The sequence below is a fragment of the Lampetra planeri genome, unplaced genomic scaffold, assembly GCF_965212315.1.
Source record: "Lampetra planeri unplaced genomic scaffold, kcLamPlan1.2.h2 scaffold_1317, whole genome shotgun sequence".
In the NCBI taxonomy this organism is placed as follows: Eukaryota; Metazoa; Chordata; class Hyperoartia; order Petromyzontiformes; family Petromyzontidae; genus Lampetra; species Lampetra planeri.
The window spans coordinates 3,158-29,189 of NW_027614034.1; the positions used below are offsets into that span (position 1 = coordinate 3,158).

The 26,032-nt window shown below is 46.4% G+C and overlaps 2 protein-coding genes across 2 annotated transcripts; one reads left to right on the forward strand and one right to left on the reverse strand.

Annotated features, from left to right (window-relative positions):
• Positions 1-324: 324 nt before the first annotated feature.
• Positions 325-15,717, reverse strand: LOC144739126 (A disintegrin and metalloproteinase with thrombospondin motifs 8-like). Its single transcript, XM_078622107.1, is given in 13 exon segments — positions 325-337; positions 2,552-2,905; positions 2,907-3,233; positions 3,715-3,890; positions 4,127-4,299; positions 6,304-6,487; positions 7,874-8,166; positions 9,360-9,516; positions 9,518-9,528; positions 9,625-9,757; positions 11,596-11,835; positions 13,223-13,901; positions 15,653-15,717. Coding segments are annotated over 13 exon segments (2,805 nt in total).
• A 73-nt stretch (positions 15,718-15,790) lies between these two features.
• LOC144739127 (A disintegrin and metalloproteinase with thrombospondin motifs 15-like) lies at positions 15,791-25,751 on the forward strand. Its single transcript, XM_078622109.1, is given in 13 exon segments — positions 15,791-16,741; positions 17,957-17,980; positions 17,982-18,090; positions 20,797-20,964; positions 22,348-22,598; positions 22,600-22,632; positions 22,712-22,735; positions 22,737-22,890; positions 22,967-23,142; positions 24,348-24,523; positions 24,972-25,593; positions 25,595-25,636; positions 25,638-25,751. Coding segments are annotated over 13 exon segments (2,844 nt in total).
• Positions 25,752-26,032: the final 281 nt, after the last annotated feature.

The following is a 26,032-nucleotide window of genomic DNA, read 5'->3' on the forward strand; positions in this document are numbered from 1 at the left end:
GGACTGTACCTTCCGGGATGGGGCCTGCTGCGATAGCGGCTGGGCCTCGGGATGCAAACACTTCAGCTGACAAAAGCGGCGCTTGTCGGAGAGACAGCGATGAGCCCCACCGCTTCCCCCAGAACACTCACATTCCCAGTGCTTGTCCGGCAGTTGTCTGCCTGCCAGCCACCACAACTCACACTTTGGTTAACGCTGACGTGAATTCACATCACACCTATTTTTGGTATTAAAAGTTGCAGAGGTGTTGTTTTGATTCCTTTGTGCTGCCTGGTGTCCTTAAGCAGTGCTCTGTTTTTATTCCCACAATGCAACGCGCAACTGTCACTGTGCTGCACTGTGAGAAACAGGAAGTCTCACACTTAGCAACACGACTCTGACGCTCAGTTCACCACTGATCCCTCTGTCTGTCATTGTTATACCTGTTACACATGTCTTAGCAATGCATTTCGACTTTAACTTTTAACACGTTTTGTAACATTTTATATCTTGTGATGTGTTTCCTGTAAGTCATGCTCACAGATGGAACTTTAACTTGGAAATAAGTGGAAAACTAAATAGGTGCTTTTGAAGTGTTTTAAGTTTAAGTATTGGTATGATAGTAGGAGTAGGGCCAAGAAGGGAAATATTCAGCCCATGGCCTTGAAGTTGGTTGTTTTACATAATAATACAATGTCAGCTTTAACTGGTTTCCATGTTGGCCATTTGAATTGTGTGAATTCAATGGTTCTGCTAATGAGCATGCATACCCATTTCTATTTCTGACTTCTTATTCACAGTTTTCTTGTTTACTTGCTGTTCCAACACAAAAAGACCAGTGTGGTGTTTCCTGTTATTAGAAATATACACATTTTATGTATGTTTTGCATTCATGCACATTAGTGTGGAAGACAAATTTCTGCTGTTAGTGATTGATCCATCACCCAACTCAGTCATTTATGAATAAAACAAGAGATGAAATCAGTTTTGTTGCCAATATTGTAAATGTTCCTCCACAGTTACTGAGTCTACTCTTATATGTCTGTATGTCCTGAGGAGAGACGGTATTCCAAGGTGGCAGGCCTTTACTGAAAATCTTCAGAGGGGCTTGGCCTGTAAAACCAGCAATGAAATCTGCCTCACCCTGCTTTTAAAATGGCTCTTATCCCACCTAGAAGAATTCCATTAGTCTGGCCTTATTTAAGGGTTTTGGTCGACCATAATGGCAGAAAAGTGGTGTTCTGGAAAAGATTTAGATGTCCCACTTAATTGTGGTTTTCAAAAGCACCCACCATTCTGGACACGAGTGAAGACAGACAGGGAGCGAGACAATCAGAGAAAGTTTGAAACGCAGTGGTGGAGACACAGTTATGAACATAAATGTGTTTATTTGACCATTTTATAGCAAACATCTTAAAGACAGCAGCATCTGCCATGTTAATTACATGTCCAAGGTAAAAAATAAATAGCTTAAAAAGGAAGCTGTAATAATAAAATAGTATGGTCCTTCACTGAAGGGATAGAGGCCTAATCACTTTTCTATAACATATAACAATAACATACTGCACATAACACATAACAATAACATACTGCAAATTAACAACAGGAATGAGAAATCAAATATACACAAAGAAGTCTGAAAATAGCTGTTTGCATATGATCCACCAACAAAAAAACAAAAACAAAACGCGAACAAGCTGAATGCTATTTTATAAAATACATGATATATCGTAATTCTTATCACTTAACTTAATCATAAAATCCCCCGAAGAAACATTTGTTGCACTGCAGATTTTGGCACACATGTACAAATCAAATCTAAACTACAAAGCAGAAAAATTCACTGTCTCGGATTATTTTGATCAGGATCCTGAACAAGTTATTATCTAGGAAACAACTTTTACTCAAGGTGTAAACTCAAGTTATATTCATTTTTAGTCTAGTTTGGCATTGAAACAAACTGTTTTAATGTAGATTCTAACTGGCACATTCCACAGCCTGAGATGTTGTCTGATTTTGTCTCAATAAAAAGGGCTTGACAATCGTTAACAAAAATAAAAATAAAAAAATAAAAGCTTATTTTCCGGATGATTACATGGCATCTGTGATTGGAACAGAAGCAGTTCTTATTGTGGACTGAGATCTGTGCAGGATAACTACAGTATATTTACCTGTGCTGGTTTTAGACAGCAGGTTTCTAACCCGACTACAGACATGCTCGAAATTATACCTTCATCCAAATACATCGCTGTGGGGCTTGGACATTTTCGCGTCCTAGGAAAAAGGCAAACACAGCATTTTGATCTAGCATCTATACATAGCATCACATGAACATCCTGAGGTAGATTTCCATTGTTTTCAATTTCATTAGTGGTTGTCGATAGTCAACAAAAAGAGGATAAAACAAATTTAGGCAAGTGCCCCTTGATGTGATGTAATGGAAATGGTTGGTAAGTGCAGTCAGGCCAAAAAAGGAAATCACTCAAAGTTTATTGTACTCATGTTCTTCATAAGCACTCAGGGTTAAAACATTCCCCAGAGACAGACTCGGGTGTTTTTTTTAGGATCACACTTCTCTGGTTCCACAGTCTTCCCAGTGTAGTCTATGCAGAAGATGCTGCGGCGGCGCTCCCCCTGGCCACAAGTTCGTGAGCAGGTCGACCAGGGTCCCATCTGCCAAATGGGGCAGGGCAGATCCCCGCAAGGCCGGATGTCCACTGGCTTTAGGTTTTTATCACAATGGCTGGAGAAGAACCCAGCGCTGTCTCTGCATTCCACGTTCCTCCTGGACCAGCCAGAGCCGCAGCTCTTGGAGCACTCGGACCACTCCCCCAGAACCCAGTCGGGCACACCGAACGGATGGATCATGTGCAAAGAGGGCGCGGAGCCTTTTGCCTCTTTGGATTTCATGAAAGCCACATCTCTGGGAATGAAAAAAGGAATATTTCACTTTCGGGGGATTGGCTTCCCCCGCAGTGGCCAGAAGCTGGATGGTGATGGACTCCTTCAGCTGCATGAAGCTCTGGATCCTCTCCAGCGTGGTGGACGAGCCGCTGTACTTCAGCACAGCGCCGAGCACGGGGATGTCCTGCTCCACCATGGACACTGAGAAGTTGCCGTTGAGGATGTAACCGCTGTTCTCTCGCTTTACAGCCAGATAGTTGCCGTCGTGTTTGATTCCTCTGTGGCTCCGCTGTTTGATGTCGATGTTTGTTGCACCCACTGGTATTGTGACGATGTCACTGTATCCATAGCTGGAAGAGGAAAACACAACCAGTGTGAGTTCATTATACTTTTTTTTTTGTGGTCTTGAAACACATTACCACAGAAGCGGGAACTTGTTCTGCTATATTTATATGTTATTATATTATATATATTTTCAAGTGTCAAACTCAATGTTTTTTCTTAAATATCATCACTTATGAAAAAAACATGAGTGTGATTTATTTCTTTCATTATAATGATATTTACCTTCTTCTTATCCATTTATCAATCATTTAAATAAAGATAAAATCATTATCTATCTAATTGTGATAACTGCAGCACCACTGGGCACAAAATAAATGATTCCAATATATACATATTATAATTGTTGTTGTTGTAGCACCCCAGATTTTCTGTGTCTATTTCCCCACTTCTGTCATGAACATGATGGTTGATCATCAAACAGAACAACAACAATACACACATATTTCTGGCATTTAGAAGAGAAAACAAACAAACAAACAAACATACTTTGCTTTGTTGTAGGAGCCCGTGATCTTCCTACAGGTGAGTCCGTTTCCGCCACACACTCCACACTTATCCACTCTCTTGTTGGACCCAATCACCTGGTCGCAGCCGGCCTTCACACACTGGCCTTGGACGCAGACCGACGTGGTGTCGGGTCCGCAGGTCGTCCCGTCAATAACCTGCAGCGATACATCAAGCTCATTCACCACTGAACAACCGCTTTCTGGCTTATCTGAGTCTTCCAACTGCATCTGAATTGTTGGTCAGTGAGCTGAAGTTACAATTTAGTTGTTTAGAATTAGCGAGGTTCACTGTGAACTTCAGATAACATGTCTTGTAGGAACTGTCTGGTGCCATTTTTTTTTGCCTGAAGTGGTTCTACCTTAGGTGTACTGTAATTGTATGAATACTGTACCTTGGATTCAAACACCTTAAATTCACTGCTTCCCCTCGCTCTGCAGAACAGTTTACATCTGTCTCTGGGAGACACTCCGGCGTACTTTGGTATCCACTGTTTGACGTTACCGCTGTGGTCCAGGTAGAAGGGGCTGTTGTACTCCTCACACTGCTCCTCTCGAAAACTCTTCCCTGAGGATGATGGATGGAAGAAAAGTTCATGTCTGTCTGTTATCCATTTGGACTGTCACTAATCTGAACATACTGCGACCAGTTCATATTGAACATCTGGACCGAAAATGAGATCGTTAAAAAAAAAAATTAACAATCATATCTCCACAAATAAACTCATTAGAACGTGGTGAAAGTATGGCCTTCTTATCTGGAGGTCTTTGTGCAACCAGTAGAGTCGCCCCCTGCTGGCCGTCAAAAACACTACACTTGTAATCCTTTTAAACGTTTCATTTTAGGATTCTTCTTTGGAATCGCTTTTTTTTGTAACAACAAAGACCTACAGAAGATTTTTTGCACAGAAAAATACAATTATTATATTTTGAATTGTTAATTTGCCAGACTGGTAAGTCAGTGGTAAGGCAGTTGGTCCAGATGACATACCAGTGGAGGTATGGAAGTGCTTAGGGGAAGTGTCGGTAGATTTTCTGACTAGGTTGTTTAACAAAATATTAGACAGTAACAAGATGCCTGATGAGTGGAGGAAGAGTGTTCTGGTACCAATTTATAAGAAGGGTGATGTACAGAGTTGTAGTAACTACAGAGGGATAAAGTTGATGAGCCATACCATGAAGGTTTGGGAAAGAGTAGTTGAAGCCAGGTTGAGACAGGAAGTGGAGATTTGTGAACAGCAGTATGGTTTCATGCCTAGAAAGAGCACCACAGATGCAATATTTGCACTGAGGATGCTGATGGAGAAGTACAGAGAAGGTAGGAAGGAGCTGCATTGTGTTTTTGTAGATTTAGAGAAGGCATATGACAGGGTGCCAAGAGAGGAATTGTGGTTTTGTATGAGGAAGTCAGGAGTGTCAGAGAAGTATGTTGGCTTGGTGCAGGACATGTATGAAGGTAGTAGAACAGTGGTGAGGTGTGCTGTTGGAAGGACAGAAGACTTCAAGGTAGAGGTAGGACTGCATCAAGGATCGCCCTGAGCCCCTTCTTGTTTGCTTTGGTTATGGATAGGTTGACAGATGAGGTCAGACAGGAGTCTCCCTGGACTATGATGTTTGCAGATGACATTGTGATCTGTAGTGAGAGTAGGCAGCAGTTGGAAGAGAACCTAGAAAGGTGGAGGTTTGCTCTAGAGAGAAGAGGAATGAAGGTCAGTCGTAGCAAGACAGAGTATATGTGCATAAATGAAAGGGAGACCAGTGGAAAAGTGAGGTTACAGGGAGCAGAGGTGGTGAAGGTGCAGGAGTTTAAGTACTTAGGATCAACAGTGCAGAGTAGTGGAGACTGTGGAAGAGAAGTGAAGAATAGGGTGCAGGCAGGGTGGAACAGCTGGAGAAAAGTGTCAGGAGTGATTTGTGATAGAAGAGTCTCAGCTAAGGTGAAGGGAAAGGTTTACAGGACTGTGGTTCGACCAGCTATGATGTATGGTTTAGAGACACTAGCGATAGGCAGAAGACAGGAGGCAGAGCTGGAGGTGGCAGAGTTAAAGATGCTGAGATTCTCTTTAGGAGTGACCAGGATGGACAGGATTAGGAATGATGTCATCAGAGGGACAACACAGACAGGAAGGTTAGGAGAAAAAGCTAGAGAGGCTAGATTGAGATGGTTTGGACATGTGCAGAGGAGGGACAGTGGACACATTGGTAGGAGAATGTTAGAGATGGAGTTGCCAGGTAGGAGACAGAGAGGAAGGCCAAAGAGGAGGTTTATAGATGCAGTGAGGGAGGACATGGAGGTAGTTGGGGTCAGAGTAGAGGATACAGAGAACAGGGAAAGATGGAAATCGATGATTCGCTGTGGCAACCCCTGAAGAGGGACAAAGCCGAAAGAAGAAGAAGAAGAAGTTAATTTGCCAGACTACTCCTTTCGGGCTCAGTTAAGATATATAGAAAGAGACTGAAACTAAGATGTGTTACCTAGCTGGATCGATAGATAGATACTTTTGTTGATCTTCAAGAGAAATTCACAATGACGCAGCATATGAATGGATGAAGATTCCAGATCACAGCTCACCGTTGTTGTCACAGGTCTGTGTGTTGCAGGATTGATACTGGACCCGCTGTCCTTCACAGTACTTCCCTCCATTCTGAGGCGCAGGGTTCGTACACTCCCTGTAGGAGAACTCCACCCCGCCACCACACGTCCTGGAGCACTGCTTCCACGGCCCCCACGAGCTCCAGCCGCCGTCCACAACCACCTGTGGTAAAAACACAGCAAAATAAGAAGAAGAAGAAGAAGAAAACAGGCAGCAGTGAGAGTCGCTGGTTAGAGCTCCGTGCCAAAGGAAGTCTCTGCTGTGCAGCGCAGACCACAGTCTGGGCTTCTGGGTTTGAGGCTACACAGCGTGTTGGCGTGTTGTGACTCACAGCTAAATCTGTGTTGAAGTTCGGCACGCGCCTGCTGCCGGTGTCGGCCCACATTCCTGCCACATGTGTCACTCACCACGAGTGTTTCGCAAAACTGTCACAAAAATGTGTGTGTGTGTGTGTGTGTGTTTATTCCAACTCTGAGCACGTCTGGCTGCAGATACCGATCATAGCACAAAGGAGAAGATACCACAGCAATGAAACAGACGTGTATGGCAAATATAAAACGGCATCACGAAGCAGCTGGATTTCAACTCACCAACAATTCTGATGACTAATATGCAATTTTAGCGTCATTCATGCCTTTCTACGACTTTCCCTCTAAGTTAAGGTGACGGGTTCTGCTCCAAAAAAGCAGATTTATCATTAAAGTGTTGGTGCACAAACTGTCTGAAGCAAATGAATCAGGCTCTTTTAATTGTTTCACCAAATCCTCCTCACATCCCACATGAAATCCTGTGTGAGTTCACTGGAGCTGAGCAAATGAGCTGCAGAGTTCAGTCAGTCTTAACTTTGTTGCTCTTCATAAGTTCAAAATCTACATTTCACATCATTAATTATGTTTCAGACTAAACAGCACATTTAACAAACATGCAGCTGATGTGAACTCAGTGCTAATTCATTCATAGTGCAGAGTATTAGCAGGAATTTGTCAATCACAGACAATCACAGACTCTTTTACTGGTGTCACTGATAAGGACAATGAAATAAAATACAATGTACATGAGCAACATCCAGCTAATATCCATCTACGTCTCATGTAAAATGTGTTTCTAACACATTTGGCGACACTGTGCGGAGTAAAACACCTCATGCTGGTAAATCTGCTTTGTTTGCTCCTGAGAATCTGCACGTCGCTCACCAAAACCCGCGTACTGACTCCGTCAAACCACTCGTAAATTCTGAGCTTGTCTTAGACCAAAAAAAAAAAAAAAAAAACAGAAAAAGGAGGAGGAATGTATGTTTGATCTTTCTGTAAAGCTGCACTCAAAGTTTTTGGATCCGCAAGCGACCGAACAAACCATATGTACTGGAAAGTAAATCTTCAATTCAAAGAGCTGACGTGTCACTGAACATTCATCAAATATCCCACAGACAGTAAACACACCAACGACTTGGAAGTCTTGTTTCTGGCCACGTGACAAATGTATTCATTCTCTCTCTCTTTTTTTTTTTTTAGCTGTGTACATCAGGACAAGCTGGACTGTTTCTCTCACCAGCGGCTGCAGCACCTCTTGGCTGGACCAGCACACACCATTCAGGCAGGTTCTGCTGAGGCCGCAGGGGGTTCCGTCCGCCCAGGGCAGGCTGCCGTTCTTGGTGGAACACTGCAGCGTCCCCTCCTCCTGGCACCACAGCTGGCTGCAGATGTCTGTGTTTGAAGTGTTGGGGCAGTGGACGAACTCGTGTCCAAAGATCTGCTGACACTGCCGGTCCAGGCCGTACGTGACTCCAGGCAGCTCGTCTGGTAACGGCATGGTGCTCTCCGGTACGTCCAGCAGGCAGTCCCCTGAGGACACGGATTAGATTTGACACAAAGGTTATTGAATCCATTAGGGAACTTCAAGTTGCTACAGCAGCACAAGCCCCTGACTGAACAGCACACCGAGCAAAAAAAAAACAAGTACGTTTCAAACACAAAGCATCCAGAGTACGTAAAAACAGCAAAATAAAAAACAGTAATGGACATAGATGAACTGATTAACAAGGGTCTAGTTTGAAATATGTATAAATTAAATCTTACTGAATTAAATAGCAGCAGCAATAAAGTGATAATTTAAAGCAGATAGTGGACTTGTGTGAGTGTGATGGTTGTAAATGTGTCTCTTTTTATGTGTGTTGTGACAACAGGAGAAAAGTATTCGAGGCAAGCCGGGTCCTGACTATGACCAAATTATTGAATTTATCAGGGAATTCTGGACATTTGACAGCCATTAAAGTTGAGCTTTTATTCACTGGCTTTTATTGAGTTCAGTAACTTATAAGTCAGTAACGTTCGTGTGGAGTTTTCGATGACGTCGGATGTTCGGAACGAGTTTTCTTTGTATCCCAACTGATAAAGAACATAATATTTTGCTGACACCAGCTGTTGCTTTTGGCAGCAGGGGTGGAGAACAGGAAGGAGTCCATAATATGACTCAGTGGAAAAGAAGGTTCACTGATAGTGCGAGCTGGGATACAGAAAATAAAAGGACACACAACATGAGATGAGGTGTCGGGCGGCTGGGGGAGGGCGAGAGACGTAGGAGCAGATCTGGAGAGGGAATATGGAACTATGGGGTGAGATAAATGATCCCTGCAACTCATTATTTGAGAGGCTCGCGTTAACGCAGGGAAGCCACAGTGCTTTAATGAACTGTGTCAGCCATTAGAACGTCCACTGCGGTGGGTGACAGCTGCGTCTGATTTACTCATCTCGACTGGCCTGGAAACCCAGACCCACATCTAGAAAGATGTAGGTTCTGGCAACGCGTGATCCCAACTCAAGGGGGCGGCACCAGCGGGCACATGTCAAAATACCACTGCTGCAGGCGACCAAATAAACGCGACGACCAATCAGAGGAATGGAAACGAGTCAATGGACGAGTTTGATGGAGAGACGGCGATGGAATGAAAACTCATTTACTGTTGACGCCGAAGATTTTGGGCTGAGTTATGTCGCAAAGGCACTCATCAATAAGCTCTGCATGAAGGATTTCTTACCGTGTCCGTTGTCAAAGAACTCTGTGATGTAGAGTGCGCTGCAGGGCGACCAAGGAGCCGTTTTGTTGATGCTGACAAACAGGGGAGCCATCAAGAAATGTCCCCCCAGGTCCCCAAACAGCCTCTCACACGTCTTGGAGTCATCATGAGGCATACTCAAACACATGACCTGTGGTGTAAGACGCGTACGGTTACACACACACACACACACACACACACACACATATGTCCACTGTTCTACGTCTCAAACATTGTTCACACGAACCAAGCTCGTGTGCAGCTGTGAAAGCAGCTTGCAGGCCGTTGTCCTCAATGACCGAGCAGCTTCTCTTGGGGTCGCACATCGTCCCGACGTCGGCAACGCCCAGAGTATCGCAGCTTTTATGTCCGCAGATGTCCTGTCGCACACACACACACACACACACACACAACGGATTCGTCTTGAAATGACGTTGACATGACCTCATATTTGACTCATATTGCTCCGCAGGGATTTTTTTTTTTTTTTTTTTATATTGAATTAAATTACTGAATCCAATCAGGTGTTTGTCCTGTCACAGACACAGGGTCATGTGGTTGTATCAGCTGAGCAGGATGGCAAACACGTACGTCTTTGTTCAGCTGTTGTCATCGCTGAAAAAGTGACAGTTTGAGGTGTTTCAAATGAACCGTGTCTCAGAAACGGTCTGCTCCCGCAGCCGTCTGCTGGCGGCGGCGCAGGACGGAGACTGACGTGTCCATGGCCTCTCGCCTCAGCCCCCTGATTTAAAACACATCTGGGCTTGGAGCTGCCGTTTAGGTGCTGCACCGTGTGGGTTTGTACACTGTGTTCTTCATCTGTCACTCATGTATGCAGACACACAAGTAAATATGTATGTATGTGTGTGTGTGTGTGTGAGAACACATGGTTGTTGTTGCACGCCAACACACTTGTTTTGGGTCTTTTTGCAAGAGTGGGTGGGTTGGAAGCATGTCCACAGAAGTGCCAAGTCTTTTTTTTTTTTTTTTTCATTTACAGTGAGATCTTCAAGCCACAACTGTTTAAAATGGCTTCATTGTGTCAGAGCAGATCTGTGGCAGCAGCACTAAAGCTAGCTCGTCCATGAGGTGCATCTCGGCGGAAATGGAAAAGCAAACACAAACCAGCTCTTCATGAATGATGGCCTTTCTAAATGAAAGCCGCTAACAAATCCAGGACGGAAAGAGCCCACATGCTCTTTTCATTATATCTGATCCCAGGTCAGATTTACGTGTGCATGTCATTCAGTAGGTGGATAAATGTCCCATCTTTCATCACATCAAGCTGGCACCCTGGGCACTTTTCATTTAATGATAGAGAAGTCATGGGTTTATTGTGTCGTCTGCTAACATCTTGTCAACATGCACATACCAGATGGAAAAAGTCAGGCGAACAAGCCAATCGCAACTCAAAGCCCAGAGGACTTGTGAACCTATTTCCTGTTGATTCCGCTGGCTTGGAAAAGATTACAGCCATCTCATAGTGAAAATCCTTTTCCAGCTTTTGCAAAAGACGAAAAAGTCGAGCCTCACCTTGTTTCAGCAGATTTTTTTTCCCCTCTCCTAAATGCAGGTTTAAGCTGCCGTAGGTAGTTTGGGAAGGAGTAACGGAAACTGTCATTATATTCTGAGAGCATATAAATGTCAGATTGCTCTGGAGAGAATCCAGGTCCTGTGGCTCCTCCTACGGCCGGAAATGCAATTTGCTAGAATCTGGCACTCACTGCAAACAAACCACCGACTGTCAAGTCCGCGGGGTTCTCAGACGGGCCGTCTCGCCCCGACACGGTGTTGCAGTGTCGCCATGGTGACATAGCTGGGTATCCACGGCTCTCTTCTACCGCGGACTTAATACCTGACTCACTATTGCTGAGTGTGAATGAAACACTGCGTGGTTGTGCGAGGCATCAATTTGACAGTCTCCATGGCAACGAGGCGCTCACGCTGCTGCACGTTTGTGACAGTGAACTTACTGCGACACACTGGGATTACATATCTATGCATATCGACTTTGATTGTACTGCTTCTGTAGATGTGCCGTATTCTGTTTCATTCAGGCATTAACTTTCTCGGCAAGCGAGCGTGGACTTGATGTTTTTCCACTGTTTCCATTTCATCCCAAAGGACATGACACTGTATGCAGATAACGATGTCTTCTTCAGCGCAGACCTCACCAGACATGCTGCCTTTGTGTGGATGTGCGGGTTTTGTTCCTCACCTCTCTGGTGAAGAGGACGGCGGTGTCAAAGTGCTCTGGATGCCTCTGGCTCGATGGGTTGAAGAGCTGCTGCCAGGAGCAGAAGTTCCTCAGGGCCACCCCTCCGTTGCTGGAGACCTCGGGGCCGACCTCCTCGTCCTCCACCACCAGCATCCTCACTACCACCATGTTCACTGAGTTCTTTATGCTGGGGTGCTTGTACAGCTGGGCAGCCATTGACATGAGGGTCAGAAGATAGTGCTGTGGACAACGGAGCAGAGAGTTTCAGTTTTCTTGAGATTTAAAAGGAAAAACAAAACTGTAAAAAGCAGGCTGAAGGCTGGAAGCCACGAGAAACCTGGAACCAAGTAGCCAAGCCTCCCTGATAGTGCATTACTTATGTAAAGCGTGTTTTTAGAGCCTGCGACATTCATTTTCAGAGACTTTTCATTGCTCTCGTCATGTGTGATGATGTTTCACATTGTTCTGTAACCGAGATAAAATGGGGTTAAAGACACAATTCATTAGGTCTTCACCAGACATTTCACCAGATTTCTAGAAACACACTGAGCTACATTTGGAGACTTTACCTATGACAACACTGAGAATCATACATGGGATTTGCCCGTTTTTCCTCCAAAAAGTTTTCTAAAACGTCCTCCTCCTAAAATCCTCCTGTTTAAACTGCTTTTTATATTCAACACGACACGTGTGGGTCACTGTATGTCCATATTTGTGTTTTACTTAGCAAGGTATGACTCCTTTTGCTCCTCTGATACGATCTCAGACTCTAGTACAGAAAGAATCTCCAGTCACTTCCCATTAGACCGCTTGCAGGAAGGATTTGGATCCAACTCGTCTATCATTGACGTGACGTGGCGTGACATGTTTACTGCGCAGCTGGAGTGGCCTCAGCTCTGGTGTTCTGTTGGAGCGCACAACTGGTGAATTACAAGACTGTAAATTCTTCTGCTGGCCTTGCCGAATCACGTCTGCATAAATGTGACGGTAGAAGCTGCACATTCAGACGCATTTTTTTTGTGTTTCCAATCCACTTAAATCACCAAGCACTTGACCCAGTTCCTTTGACCTGCTTTGTCAGCTGAGGGGTTCACATGCAAAGACAGTGTGATGGTCTGGATGGAGGCAGGAACGTGTCCCACTTCTGTATAAATACATGCAGTATGAGCAGGGCTGATATTTGACATGGGGCAGAAGTTAATGAATGAACCAACGTGTCATTCCTGTTCAGTGATGATATAAACGTAACAATAACACTGAATATTACAGCTCACATGAGGATGCTCCTCCTCTGCTGCCAAGTCATGACCAGGTCCTGAGGAATGTGTGTGTTTGAGCATTGCTGGCATTTCTCCAGAGTGACTTCTCTCTCAGCCTGTGGAAAACAACCACTTTCCTCCAGAGCATGTGTTCTGAAGCAGCACATCTAAACAAACCGGAGTTGGATTTGCCTGGCTTGAGCGTTAAGGGGCAACAGATATGGCGTCAGCTCTGGTCCAGGGAGGGGGGAGTGTGTGTGGGGGGGTGTGGGTATTTACAACACGGTCAAAACTGTGACGTTATAAAGAATGTGGGTTTGTTTAACTTTAAGTCCTTTACGGGAAAGAATGAGTTCACGGTGTCTGACCTTTATTTCCTCCCCATAGAAGTGGGTCATTGTTGAGTCTGCCACCACCAAAGTCTCTATGAACCGCGGCGCGGAAACGAAGCGTCTCCGGCGAGGTTCCCTCTGTGCGTCAGCGTGCGTAAAACTTTCCCCGTCGCGCCTCCCTGCTCGGCTCTCCTCCTCCGCCGCCTGGTCGAACAGGAGGGGGGCACGGTGGCTGTCGGCGAACGCCCTCCTCTTGATGACATGCAGCTGCTGGACAGAGGGCGACCCCCTCGCGCCTCCGCCGACTTTGGGCTCGATTAAATATTCTCTCCCCTCCGTGATGAAGGAGCCAAAGATGCCAGAGCACAGACTGACGGCCACAACGGAGTTCGGGTCGTGATCTACGTTCCCAGAGTAGAAGCAGGTCCTCAGGTGTCCTTCGCTCTCCTCCGTCCGGTTGATTAGGTTCTGGAGCTCCGCGTCCGGTGACAGTTGCGCACCTGAGGCGACGCGTAACGCGCCGAAGTCTTTGGCTTTTATTCGCTGGATGGTGAAGGAGGGCGAGAGGAAGCCGGTATCAGGCATTAGGTTGAGGGTCATGTCCTTGCCAAACGCACTGAGGATGACGGTCGGCTGCTCTTCGCTTCTTTTCCAAAAGCGGCGGCTGATTCGTCCGTTAATCCGAACAGGTACAACGTCCTCCGCTTCAAACGTGCTGATGAGGGCCGAATTGAAAACGCATGAAAGCGAAAGGAGAAAACACACAATGGTGCTCATGTTCAGCAGCTGGGATTAAACTCAAAGGTGGTTTAAAAAAAAATATAGGACTTAGAAGTTATGTCCTTTATTCTCTAGGCAGGTGGCGCGTCCTCTGTTGAAAATCATCAATCGGGTCACTTGTGAAGTTCGTTTCTGGTGCTGGGGAATCAGTCCTGGTCTGAGAATGTCTTGTGTTTTTAAAAAAATAAATAAATTAAATTAAAAAAAATTCCAGTCTGTCTGAGCTCTCGTCTGCTGTCTAAGTCTAGTTGTACCACTCACCAGCACCGCTGCAGTCTGGACATATCGGAGGTATTTATACTGTCTGCTCGTCTCTGGACATGAGGGGGTTTATTTTTGATAATCTCCGCTGCTGGAAACTCTCCTCCCACTCGCACTTCAGGAGAAACTGGCGGACAAAACGGATCCAATGAGAACAGAACGACACTCCCCCCCTTTCCGAAATAGCTTGACAACCTCTCCTATTATTAACCCAGCGTGTGAGATGGCAGCGGCAGGACATCTCCGCTTCTCTGAGCTGTGTGTCGGCTCCTCCAGTTATTTCTGAGGTGAGGGAGAGCCCCCCCACCCCCACACACACACACTCCAGGGCCAGTTTGCTTTGTTGCTGCACAAAGGACCACCGCTGGAGAGAGAAAGGCCCTGGAAACTGGGAAGGAACCACGTTTGTAGGGGGAAAAGAGCATGAAATTGTATGTTTCTGCACAAGTTTATTCTGTAAAACTTGTTTCCACTTTATTTAACTTGCCCACATCCCATAAACACCAGGTCGAATGAATAAAATGTGTTTAAAATATGAAGATAATTTAAAAAAAAAAGTGTTCCCAGGTTAATAATTAAAGATATGTGATGCAGCGTTTTTTTGTTTTTGTGGCATGATGAATAATTCTATAGTTTTCAAAGTCTCCCAACTTCACCAGACTAAACATACATTCAGCCAGGAACCATGCAAACCACATCGACAGTGTGCCAGAGTGTCGAAACAGGAAAAAAAAAAAAAATCTCAGACGTGCAGTTGGAACAAGTCACCAACAGATGGCGCCAGAACACAACAAACACGGTCTGCGAGTTTGACTCGCTGAAGCCCAGGCAGGTTCATGATGTCGACAGGTGTCGCTGTTCACTTACATTTCAATATGTGATCGCCTGCAGTATTTGATCACAGGAGCTAATTTACAACAACATGCCAATATTTGCATAAACTGAAAAAATATGGACTTTTTCCTCACTTTGCACCCAAATGTGCAAGTTTCTATATATTATTATTTCCACTTTATAGATAGATACAGACTCTGCATTTTGTACTTGTATAGAATAGAATCGTTTCACTTCATTAATATACGATATATTATGGGGTTTTTTTTATAATTCTGATTCATTCGAAGATTTTGTTGCATGGAGGACAAATGACGCGAGAAACACCCAAAGACAGAAGGGTGAGGTGATGTATTGAGGGGTGTCTGTGGACCTCTGAGTCCTGGCGGTGGGAGGGCTGATGATGCCCCCAGCTCATGTCACTCACGTACAGCAACAATAATATTTGGAGAGTTACAAGTGGCTGCAGCAGCAGCAGCAGCAGCAGGAGGAGGAGGAGGACGCATGACCAATGAACGCTCTCCAGATCATCAGTCAGCGGTCATCGGTGTTTCTGCGAGACCTGATCACCCCCCAGAAGTTTGTGCCCACGGTGGAAACTGCACATCGGGACAGACGCAGGTAGGCAGTGCGCGGTGTGCGGCGGTCCGTGCCATTGCGCGCAATTCACCGGTAACTGCGTGCCAAACCCACCGCGGTCCCAGAGCGGGGTGGGGGGGGGGGGCAAACATGGCTCTACTCGTCGGCGCTCTGCTCGTTTTGACCCAAGTGTGTCTCTACGTCAAGTCGACACAGTGCATGACGGTGGATTTCTGCGTGCCTGTTCGAGTGGATCAGCCCAAGCACGAGAAGCATCCGCACCGGCGGGCGGCGGCACAGGTGGACGACAGACACGTCACGTTCAGGCTCAGTGCTTTTAAACAAGACTTCTACCTGCACCTCACGCCGGATTCTAGCTTCCTGGCGCCGGACAGCGGCTTGTCTGCGTCCGACGCGTCAGCGGCCGCTGCGCTCAGCGACTGTTTCTACTCCGGGGACGTCAACTCACACCCGGACTCCTTCGCCGCCGTAAGTCTGTGTAAAGGTCTGAACGGGGGGTTCTACTACAACGGGATGGAGTACTTGATCAGCCGGGAAAAGAGTGGAGACACAGCTGGAACTGGAAACCCTCTCCACGACAGACATGTCGTCCGCGGCCGGAGGCGCGTTGCGCGCGCAGGCGGCAACGTCACGAGCAGGTGCGGAGTTGCACCTGACTCCAGCTTCAGCGTTTCCCTGGAAAAGTACAAGCACGTGACTGAGGTGGAGATGAATGGCCTGACGGACACAGTGCTGGAAAGCTTGGGCCGGTCCAAGAGGTTCGCCTCCATCCCCAGGTTCGTGGAGGTTCTGGTGGTGGCGGACGAATCCATGGCCACGTTTCACGGCGATGACCTGAAGCACTACCTCCTGACCCTGATCTCAGTGGCAGCCAGGCTGTACAAGCATCCCAGCATTCTCAACTCCATCAACATAGTGGTGGTGGGCTTCATGGTGATCAACGAAGCCGACAAAGGACCAAAGGTTTTCAGTAACGCAGCTCTGACCCTGCGCAACTTCTGCTCCTGGCAGAAGAAGTTGAATAAACCCAGCGACAAGCACCCTGAGTACTGGGACACCGCCATCCTCTTCACCAAACAGGTAAGTACTTGGGCAAACCATGAGTCCGGCTGAGGCGGTTTTCCCTTCAAACGCCCTTCAGATGATGATAATAATCCACAAATTGAATCCAACTCACTGACTCAAACAGATGCAGAGCTGTGACGCATCAGCTGCTGGGGTCCTCCCATGTGTCTGTGATCCCCAGTAAATCATTAGAACGGCTGCGTTTGGTCCCTGCCTGCTTTCTATTAGGTCCAGTTTGGCTTGGGCCGGCCATCTGATACACGACCTCTCTCCCCCTACTGCATAGCAACACACAAAACACTCCAAGGTCAGCGTGAGGAATCAGCGGCGAAAGCTGGCAAACATCTCTCACTTATGCTGAAGGAACGCTTACGTAGGAAAAGTCCAGGTCCAGGTCCAGTATACTTTAGTCCTCATCGGACACAATGAGCAGAACTGGTTGGAAAAAGTCTTGTAATAGTTTCTGGCACGCGAGTGGAATACACATGGCTGGCAGAGGGCACCGCTGACATCAACAGGCCTCATTGTAACACGGGGTCAACAGGTTCGCCGCCGCCATGAGCTCATATTCACTCTGACCGCTGTGGAATAGTTTTTTTTTTTTTTTTTTTTTTTTCTAAGCAGTCGTTTTCTATGCGACATAACGTAGGTGGTTATTTTCCAGTGTGTTCTTGTGTAATGTTACGCGCGTCTAGCTAACGGCCACGTGAGGCCAGACGTAACGGGACCAAGTGTCAATGTCAGCAAGCCAACGCGACACCAGACGTGAATTTGAATGAACGGCGGGACCCAGCCTGGCCTCGTTCCGTGCCGACACTCACACGCCCACGTTGTTGGCAGAAGCTGCTGTGTGAGGTGACAAACTGCTAACACCTTCACACACTCGCACACGTGGCATCGGGTGCAGTTGGACTGTTGCTTTCAGTCAGGTGGCGACATTTGACTCCCAACACTCAGCCCGTCGTCAGGGAGCAGGCCGCAGCGACGGTTCTCAGGACTTCCGGGTGGTAGTATCTTGTCTGGGTCGACTCGTGGACGACCGGACTCGCTCGTTTGCAGAGTCCTTCACTGAATTTCACGTCAGGAATATCTCACCCAGTGATTTTCCATTTATTCTAATACCTGTGAGTTGTAGTGGAGAACTTTCTTCTTCTCCACACATATGGTTAATCAAAGTCACGCTTTTTGTATTTGTGTGCTTTGGTCCCATGTCTCTGTTTGTCTCCGTAGGATTTGTGCGGCGCGACGACCTGTTGACACGCTGGGAATGGCCGACGTCGGGACCATGTGCGACCCCAAGCGGAGCTGCTCCGTCATCGAGGACGATGGTTTGCCCTCGGCCTTCACAACCGCCCACGAACTTGGTGAGAGAGAGAGTTGACCTGATTGTGCGATGAATGATCCCGTTTCTGTTTGTTTGGCAAATGACCATGATGTCAGCGGGTTAATCGACGGGTAGGTGAGGACCTAGCGGAGGAGCTAACCCTGACGTATAAACTGTTTTTGTGTCCTTTAGGTCTTTTGTGTCCATGTCAAGGACACGTACACACAACTGTTTTCTTTGTTTGTCAATGGGACTGCTGCTTACGGTGTTGTTTCTTATGTTTTTTATCCACTTCCTGCTATGGTGTGACGAAACCAGAAGGCAAATCACACAGTTTTCACCCGTAAAATTACTTCACACGCGATTTACAAGCTCAGAATTCCGATGCAATTGCAAATATGCCTGATCAGGGCAATGATTATTATGTATATGTATTATTATGTGTTAACTACTAGGCTAATGAGCATGTAGAAGAAGGCCTAAGAAGGCGATGTCATAGGAAAGTTAAATTTTATCCGCGATTGACAGATTTGTTACGTAAACCAAAGGAAAACCGAAGAAGGTTGGGCAACTTTCTTGATGATAAACATGGCTGTGGTTCTCTGTCCAGGTCCGAGAGAGTTTAAATCCGGCAGCTATTTCATTGCAAATAGGCTCCAATTGTTAATCAGTCCCTAATTGGATGGGAAAAATGAAAACCAGCAGCTCTCCGAGCTCCACAGACTGTTACTAAGATCTGTGCAGACGCAATAGCTGCAGGAGATAAAGCTCTGGTAGCCGCAAACAGCAGAAATAACTCATATATTGTCCGTGTCCAACAATGAAAACAAACTAGAAAAAGCACTCGGAGAGCCAAGCAGCTCATTTCCCCCCCAGACTGTGATTTCCACCCAACACTATCGTATATTACCGTCATTCATTGATCTCCCTCTAATAAATTCATTGATCATCAAAACACGACTTTGTCACCAATAGTTAAAAAAAAACATTAGCAACTTTGTTACACAAATCATGGCCTCTGAGCTCTATTTTTTTCTTTGTGTTCTTTATATTTTATTTAGTTTTTCAACGATAAAACTGGGTGGGCTCCAACCCCCGACCTTTGTGTTAACAGACAGACCCACTAACCACTGGTCCACAGAGACAGTCCACTGCTGCTATTGTGGACTTCTAGACACAGATGCTGAAAATGCCCCTATCTGACAATGAGGAGGAATCCTTCAACAGATTCCTGGATCCAGAAGGTTCCAGAACACCACCAACATTTAATCATCTGGTCCTGATCCAACTTTTTGAGTTATTTTGATAACAGACAAACCGAACCTCCTTGGTGGCGTTAATTAGTAGAACAGACCCACGTTGTGCCAGGTTCAGATCAGGTCAATGTACGTTTAATGTCCCAGAGGGGCAAATCGGTCGCAGTGATTGCACAGGACCGACAGAGAAGTTTAGGACATGTACTGTATGAAGTTTATCAGCAGTTTGGAGCCAATAGTCTTAGCAGCTGGTTTGAGTGCTGCAGGTATAGCGCAAAATAGCCAAAGTGGTGGAGCCAGAGATGAAGTAAGCAGGTCGATACACCTGCTCCCACATTGTCCTTTATCTGAATTGTCTTTTTTTTTAAGGTTTATTTCATGAACAGGTGAAGTAAAAACAAAAACAAGCTACTCAGCTTTCAGTGTGCACCGTTGGGACAGAGGCCTGGACAACTGTGTGTCAACATCAAATGTCTAATACCAAAAACGATGGCGAGCAGCCGCTTGTCGTCCGTGTTCGTTTCATTTGACGCTGCCCCAGCTGTCTCGGCATGTCGTCGGTGATCCCTCATCGGGCGCTAGTGGGCCGAACGTGTGATCCCGCGTGTTTCTAACCAGCCGGTTACTGTGAACTCCGAGTCTTCGACGTAAACCGCCGACGACTGTGAGAGTTGTATGGCGCGTTTGCCCCAGCTTGAGCAGCTTATTCATGATTATCTGTGATTTCGGGTGCAATCACGGGTTCAGTTCTACATGGAAACAGGCGGGTGTTTACTGCCGCTGTCAGTTACCAGCATTAGTCTGTCAGCAGCGAGGATAAAAAGGATCTGAAGTTGAAAAAAAAAAAAAAAAAAAAAAAAACGCTCATCTTTCTTGTTTTGGTGTTAGGAAACTCCGTGTAGGTTTACTGGATCGTATTAAAGAAAGTGGGGGGTGGGGGGGTGTTATTATTATTTTGCTTTTTATTAACAAGCAGAGATTGAGATGGCTGTAAAAAGAGCAGGACTCATGACTGAGACCAGATGCGCAAGTAACTTCAGAGGCCCCAGGAGAGGCATCGGCTTACACCCTCCGCGTATATGTTTAGTAATTACACAACTTCCCCTTCAAATGATCACATCTCATGACTGAGCGCACTTAAACCACAGTTTATATTATACTTTTTGTCTTTTGGAAAGTACCTGTCGGTCGATTATTTCCCCTGGGACCTGAATTCCCCTTCCAGACCCTGCTCCAGCTCACGGACGGATGCCTTGTTTTATATTCCCATGTACGGCTGCATTCCTGTCGGCGATGACATCACCTACGAACCAGTCCAAGTTCAGTTTGCTTTGCCTGACACATGCATGTCGAAGAGCGTTTCTTCCTACGTTCACGTCACGTGCCCACGAGGACGCAGCTGCTTTTTGTGTTTAAAGTCCAAAGCAAACAGAAGTACCTGAACATACCTTCATGCCTTCCTTCCCACCCCCGCCACTTCTCCCCTCTAGGACACGTCTTCAACATGCCGCATGACAACGTGAAAGCATGTGAGGAGGTGTTTGGGAAACTAAAGGACAACCACATGATGTCTCCAACGCTGATTCAGATCGACAGGAGCCGGCCCTGGTCTGTGTGCAGCGCTGCCATCATTACCGAGTTCCTGGACAGAGGTCACGGTTAGTAAACACTTCCTGTATGCGTCTCTGGACTTCAACGGACCCCTAATCCTGTCCAGGCTCCATGTGGTCAGCCATGTGCCATCTCGTTGCACAGACAAAAAGCAGACTTTGGCCTACGGTCACGATGGTAAAAACTTGCAATTTGGCAATATGACGTTAAAACCTGGACGTCGGTGAAAGCGCAGATGACGTGTTTAAAGTTCTTTGTGTTTTAGTCACAGCAAATAAAATAGCAACACAAATACCTGACGTCACTTTGCGATAAATTAAACAGTGGAGTTCAATACCGAGTGGACTGAACAGAATTGTGTGTCCACCTGGACCAGGACGAGACAGAAGAAAACCACTTTCCACTGCCGTCATAACATTCTTTCTCTTGTCATTTGCACTATACAGTGTGTAGTTTCACCTGAGTGTCCGTGCACATACTTGTACACAGCGTTCGAATTATTACAGTTATGTATCCCACACCCTCCCCCAATAAATCCATGTGCTTGGAAACATAAAAGACTATTTAGCAGCTAAAATCGTATATATTTTTCTTACGAGCTGGTGGGAGAGCAACCAGTAGTGAAAGAAAACACTGTGAAATAAATTCCACCCTCATGTATCCAGCATTATGTAACTACCTCATTTCATTGAGCTACAACTAGTAAAATCCTATATACAGAGAACCTTATCATCATTATAAGTATATCATGTTATAATACCAGATGTTCATATCAAAGATGGACGACGACGTAAAAACGGAGTGAAAGCCAGGGTCAAGCTTGTCAAGGGTTTAAGATTGTTCCAGATTTCTTTTTTTACGCTTATTTCCTCCAGCAAAGTCTGGGTCTGCCGATTCCAATCAAGAGCACGAAATTCTAGTTTACAGTTTGTTCTCAGGACCCTGCACGTCGTCAAGGGGATGAGGAGGCGTTGCGTCCGTGGGAAAAGTTGGCTTCGGCGGCTTTCTGCCAGAAAGTTGTGCTTGGAGTTAGTTTTGTTTGGACCCTCAAACAATGTTTAGTTTTCATAAACCTCATTCATTTTCAAAGCTGAAACCTGAGCGAAAGGGTGAAAAACCCATCAAAATAAGAAAAAATGAATCAAAAATCGATGACCAAACCCTGTTTAGTCAGACTGCTAGACTATTCCACTTTATACTGGAGATACCCTTGAATCTGTCAAGTAATTTGAAGGCCTACCCACTACCCTGATGTACCCTTTGGCGTTCGTGGTTCCTGGTTCCAGACCAACAAAGACCAGTTTCCTGACCAAGAGTCCTGTGAAAGTGCAGCTTCTTGTGTCCCAAACCCCTCTGTGTTCACCATCGACTAGTCTGGTTACTGTGAAAGCAGCTGTCTGATTTCATTCAAGCGGCGCTTCTTTCCACAGGAGACTGTTTGCTGGATCAGCCTCAGAAGCAGTTGTCTCTCCCAGACAACCTGCCCGGTTCCGGTTACAGCCTGCATCGTCAGTGTGAGCTGGCCTTTGGCCCCGGATCCAAACCCTGCCCCTACATGCAGCCCTGCTCCAAGCTGTGGTGCACTGGGAAGGCTCGCGGACAGCTGGTCTGCCAAACCCGACACTTTCCCTGGGCGGACGGCACCAGCTGCAACAACGGCAAAGTCTGCTACCAAGGAGTTTTGCACCGAAAAGAACAGCACCATGCACATCGCGGTGAGACACCAGACCGGTTCAGTCCCTTGAGCTGAGCGTTAGTACAGATCTGAAGTGGGGGGGGGTTTCTTCATCCCAGGTGGATGGCCGATGGGGGAGGTGGGGGGGCCTTCGAAGACTGCTCCCGAAGTTGTGGTGGAGGTGTGCAGCTGGCAAGAAGGGAGTGTGACAACCCTGTTCCTGAGAATGGAGGCAAATACTGCTACGGTGCCCGCGTCAAATATCGCTCATGCAACCTGAACTCTTGTCATGAAACAGGTACGCACTCCGTTTCTGCACATTCAGCACAAGACACGGCGGATTCTGTGCTGCAGCTCGTGTTTTACTCTTGCAGGTAAGAGCTTCCGTGAGGAGCAATGCGAGGCGTTCAACGGCTTAAACCTGAACACCAACAGACTGGGATCATCGGTGGTCTGGGTTCCCAAATATTCAGGAATCTCACCAAAGGACAAATGCAAGCTCATCTGCCGAGCCAATGGGACCGGTTACTTCTACGTCCTCGCTCCAAAGGTTCGTCCTTGCGTCATTCAATCAGTTTTATTAGGTTTATTAGCTCTTATGTGCAGAGATGATGTTTTGATAATGGTTCTATCTACTACAGACACAATACACTGTAATAATAAAAATAACATTGAGGTATTTTATTATTTATAATTTATTATTGATTATTTATAATTTATTATTGATTTTATGTCTCTCTTGTTCTTTCCCACTTCATGGTACAGTTACATTTAGTCAGTATATTTATCCACTTTAGTTTATCTAGTTAAACTATCACACTACTTATATTACAGTTAGTACTAGTTTAATTTATGCACTGTAATTTTCATCCGTGCTGTATATCAAGCATATACAGTATATTTGACAAAAACATTGACTTTGACTTTGACTCTAAAGTGGGTCTGCTGCTGGACAGGATGAGAAACCACCCACGGTTGGCATGACGATGATTGTGCAAATGCGTAGATAGGTAGTTTATGTGGGTAGAGGGAGACGGAGCAGTAGTAGATGCCTAGTAGGTATCTAGGTAGTAGGTCCCTCAAACTCTGTGGAGGGGTCCCGTTGGGGCCCACGGGCCACAGGTTGAAAACCCCCCCCCCCACATCTTGAAACTGTGAGACTTGAAACTGTGTTTTAGTGTTTAAATCACGTTTCTCGGTGGAAGAGCGGCCGAGCTAGAGGGCTGCAAACACACTATTTTTGGGTTCTGGACACTCTGGAACCCATTCATTTCCTATGACGGGAACGTTTGTTGTTTTTTTGTGATTTTCTTTTTTTGATTGCATTAACGTGACAGAGTCACAGCACGTCCACACATAACGACGTATGTCACAGCGCTCGTCATGACTCTGCGTGACTTGTTACGTGCCAAACTTTTGCAATTTCTGATATTTTATACTGACTTGCCAACGTGACTGAAAACATGTCGGTGGGAATGGTGAAACTCCTCCAATGCGTCAGTGTTCTCGAGTGTCGTAATTATTGTTACTGGAAGCAGGTACAACAACACCTTCTTCAGTGCATTGTACTGTGTGTAATTGGGGTTATGACATGTACATATATGTACCTGTTTGGTGAAACCACAAGAACAGCATCATTTATGCAGCTCAGGACAAAGTTGAAGCAGCTGTGCAAATGTTGTTGCCTTCAATTGTGTTCCATTCATAATGTCACAACTGTTGCGTCTGCGCTGTTTCAACTGTCAAACCCTGCAGGTTGTGGACGGGACCCCCTGCTCTCCCGACACCTCCGCTGTCTGCGTCCAGGGAAGATGCATCAAGGCCGGCTGCGATGGGAAGCTGGACTCCAAAAAGAAGTTTGACAAGTGTGGCGTGTGCGGCGGCGACAACCAAGGCTGTAAGAAGGTTTCGGGGATGTTCACCAAACCCACGTAAGAAGTTTGTCTCTCAGTAGTTTCATAGTTTCATAGCTCACCAGTCAAACACTGTGCTGTTTTGCGAGCTAACGACACATTTTAAACCCACTGAACAGAATATTTGTTCTATCTGTAAAAATTCTCATTAGTAGAAAAATATGTTAAATTCTCCACTCGAACTTGATTGATAAAGCACATTTAAAAAAAACAAAACAAAGAAGCGCTGTACGTATCGGAGGGAAAACCCACTGAATGAAAATGAAATTATCATTTCGTGATTACAAACATTAGAGACTATTGTTAAATTGTAGAGTTTTATTCGATGGAGCCTTGAAACTGCTCCGGCATTGTGATAAAGAACATGTATTGTCTTTATTTTCTAGCGATGTTGGGGTACGTCGGGTCCAATGCCCAACTGGAGACCCCTCAGTATTAATGTTGTACTTTTCCCTTTCTTCTCAAGTCACGGCTACAACTTTGTGGTGATGCTGCCGCTGGGAGCCTCCAACGTTGACGTCCGTCAGCGCGGCTATCGAGGAATGGTCGGCGACGAAAACTACTTGGCGGTGAAGAACAAGCAGGGGAAATACCTGCTGAATGGCAACTACGTGGTGTCGGCGGTGGAGCGAGATCTCCTGGTGAAGGGCAGCCTTCTGCGTTACAGTGGCACGTCCACGTCTGTGGAGATTCTCCAGGCCACCAGACCCATACAAGAGCCTCTGATAGTGGAAGTCCTGTCCGTGGGGAAGATGACCCCGCCGAGGGTGCGCTACTCCTTCTACATTGCCAAGGAGAGCAAGGAGGAGAAGACGCTGCGGAAGGAGGAGAGAAGCCACGCAGCCCAGAATAGCGTTTTGGCGGAAACGAACAAAGCGCAAGCGAAGAAGCTGATGATGGGGAAGAGGCCAAAGAGTCACTGGGTGACCGGAGGCTGGGACGCATGCACGGTGACTTGCGGTAATGGTCTGCAGAAGAGGCTTGTGCAGTGCCAGAGCACGGAAGGACGTCCCGCGGCAGATTGCGACGGCACCGAGAGGCCCGTGGCGGTGAGAGCATGCGGGGATCCGTGTCCCACGTGGGATGTGGGGGGTCTGGTCGCACTGCTCGAAATCCTGCGGAAGGGGCTTTAAAAAGGCGTCCGGTGCGTTGCATGACGGAGAATGGCCTGAGTCTACCCAGAGACCACTGCTCTGGACGGAGGAAGCCCCAGGAGCTGGACCTGTGCAATCTGAGGCCGTGTTAGATGTATGAGTAGGTGTCAGTCAAAAACAGGATCATTGACATAAACCTTCACCACACGTCGTCATCATAATGAGGTGGTGGTTTCTGGCGGACAGCGTGACGCCCTCCGAAAGGAAGCCAGCAGAGACGGAGAGGGTCTTCCTCCATGTTTGAAAAGGCCGACATCTGTTTACACCAGAGAAGAGAGAGAGAACTGTCAAACCATCTGTGGCAGGCTGGACTGTAGCGAGCCTTCGTCTTCCAAGACATACGACACCAACACAAACTTTAACCCCCTGGTGA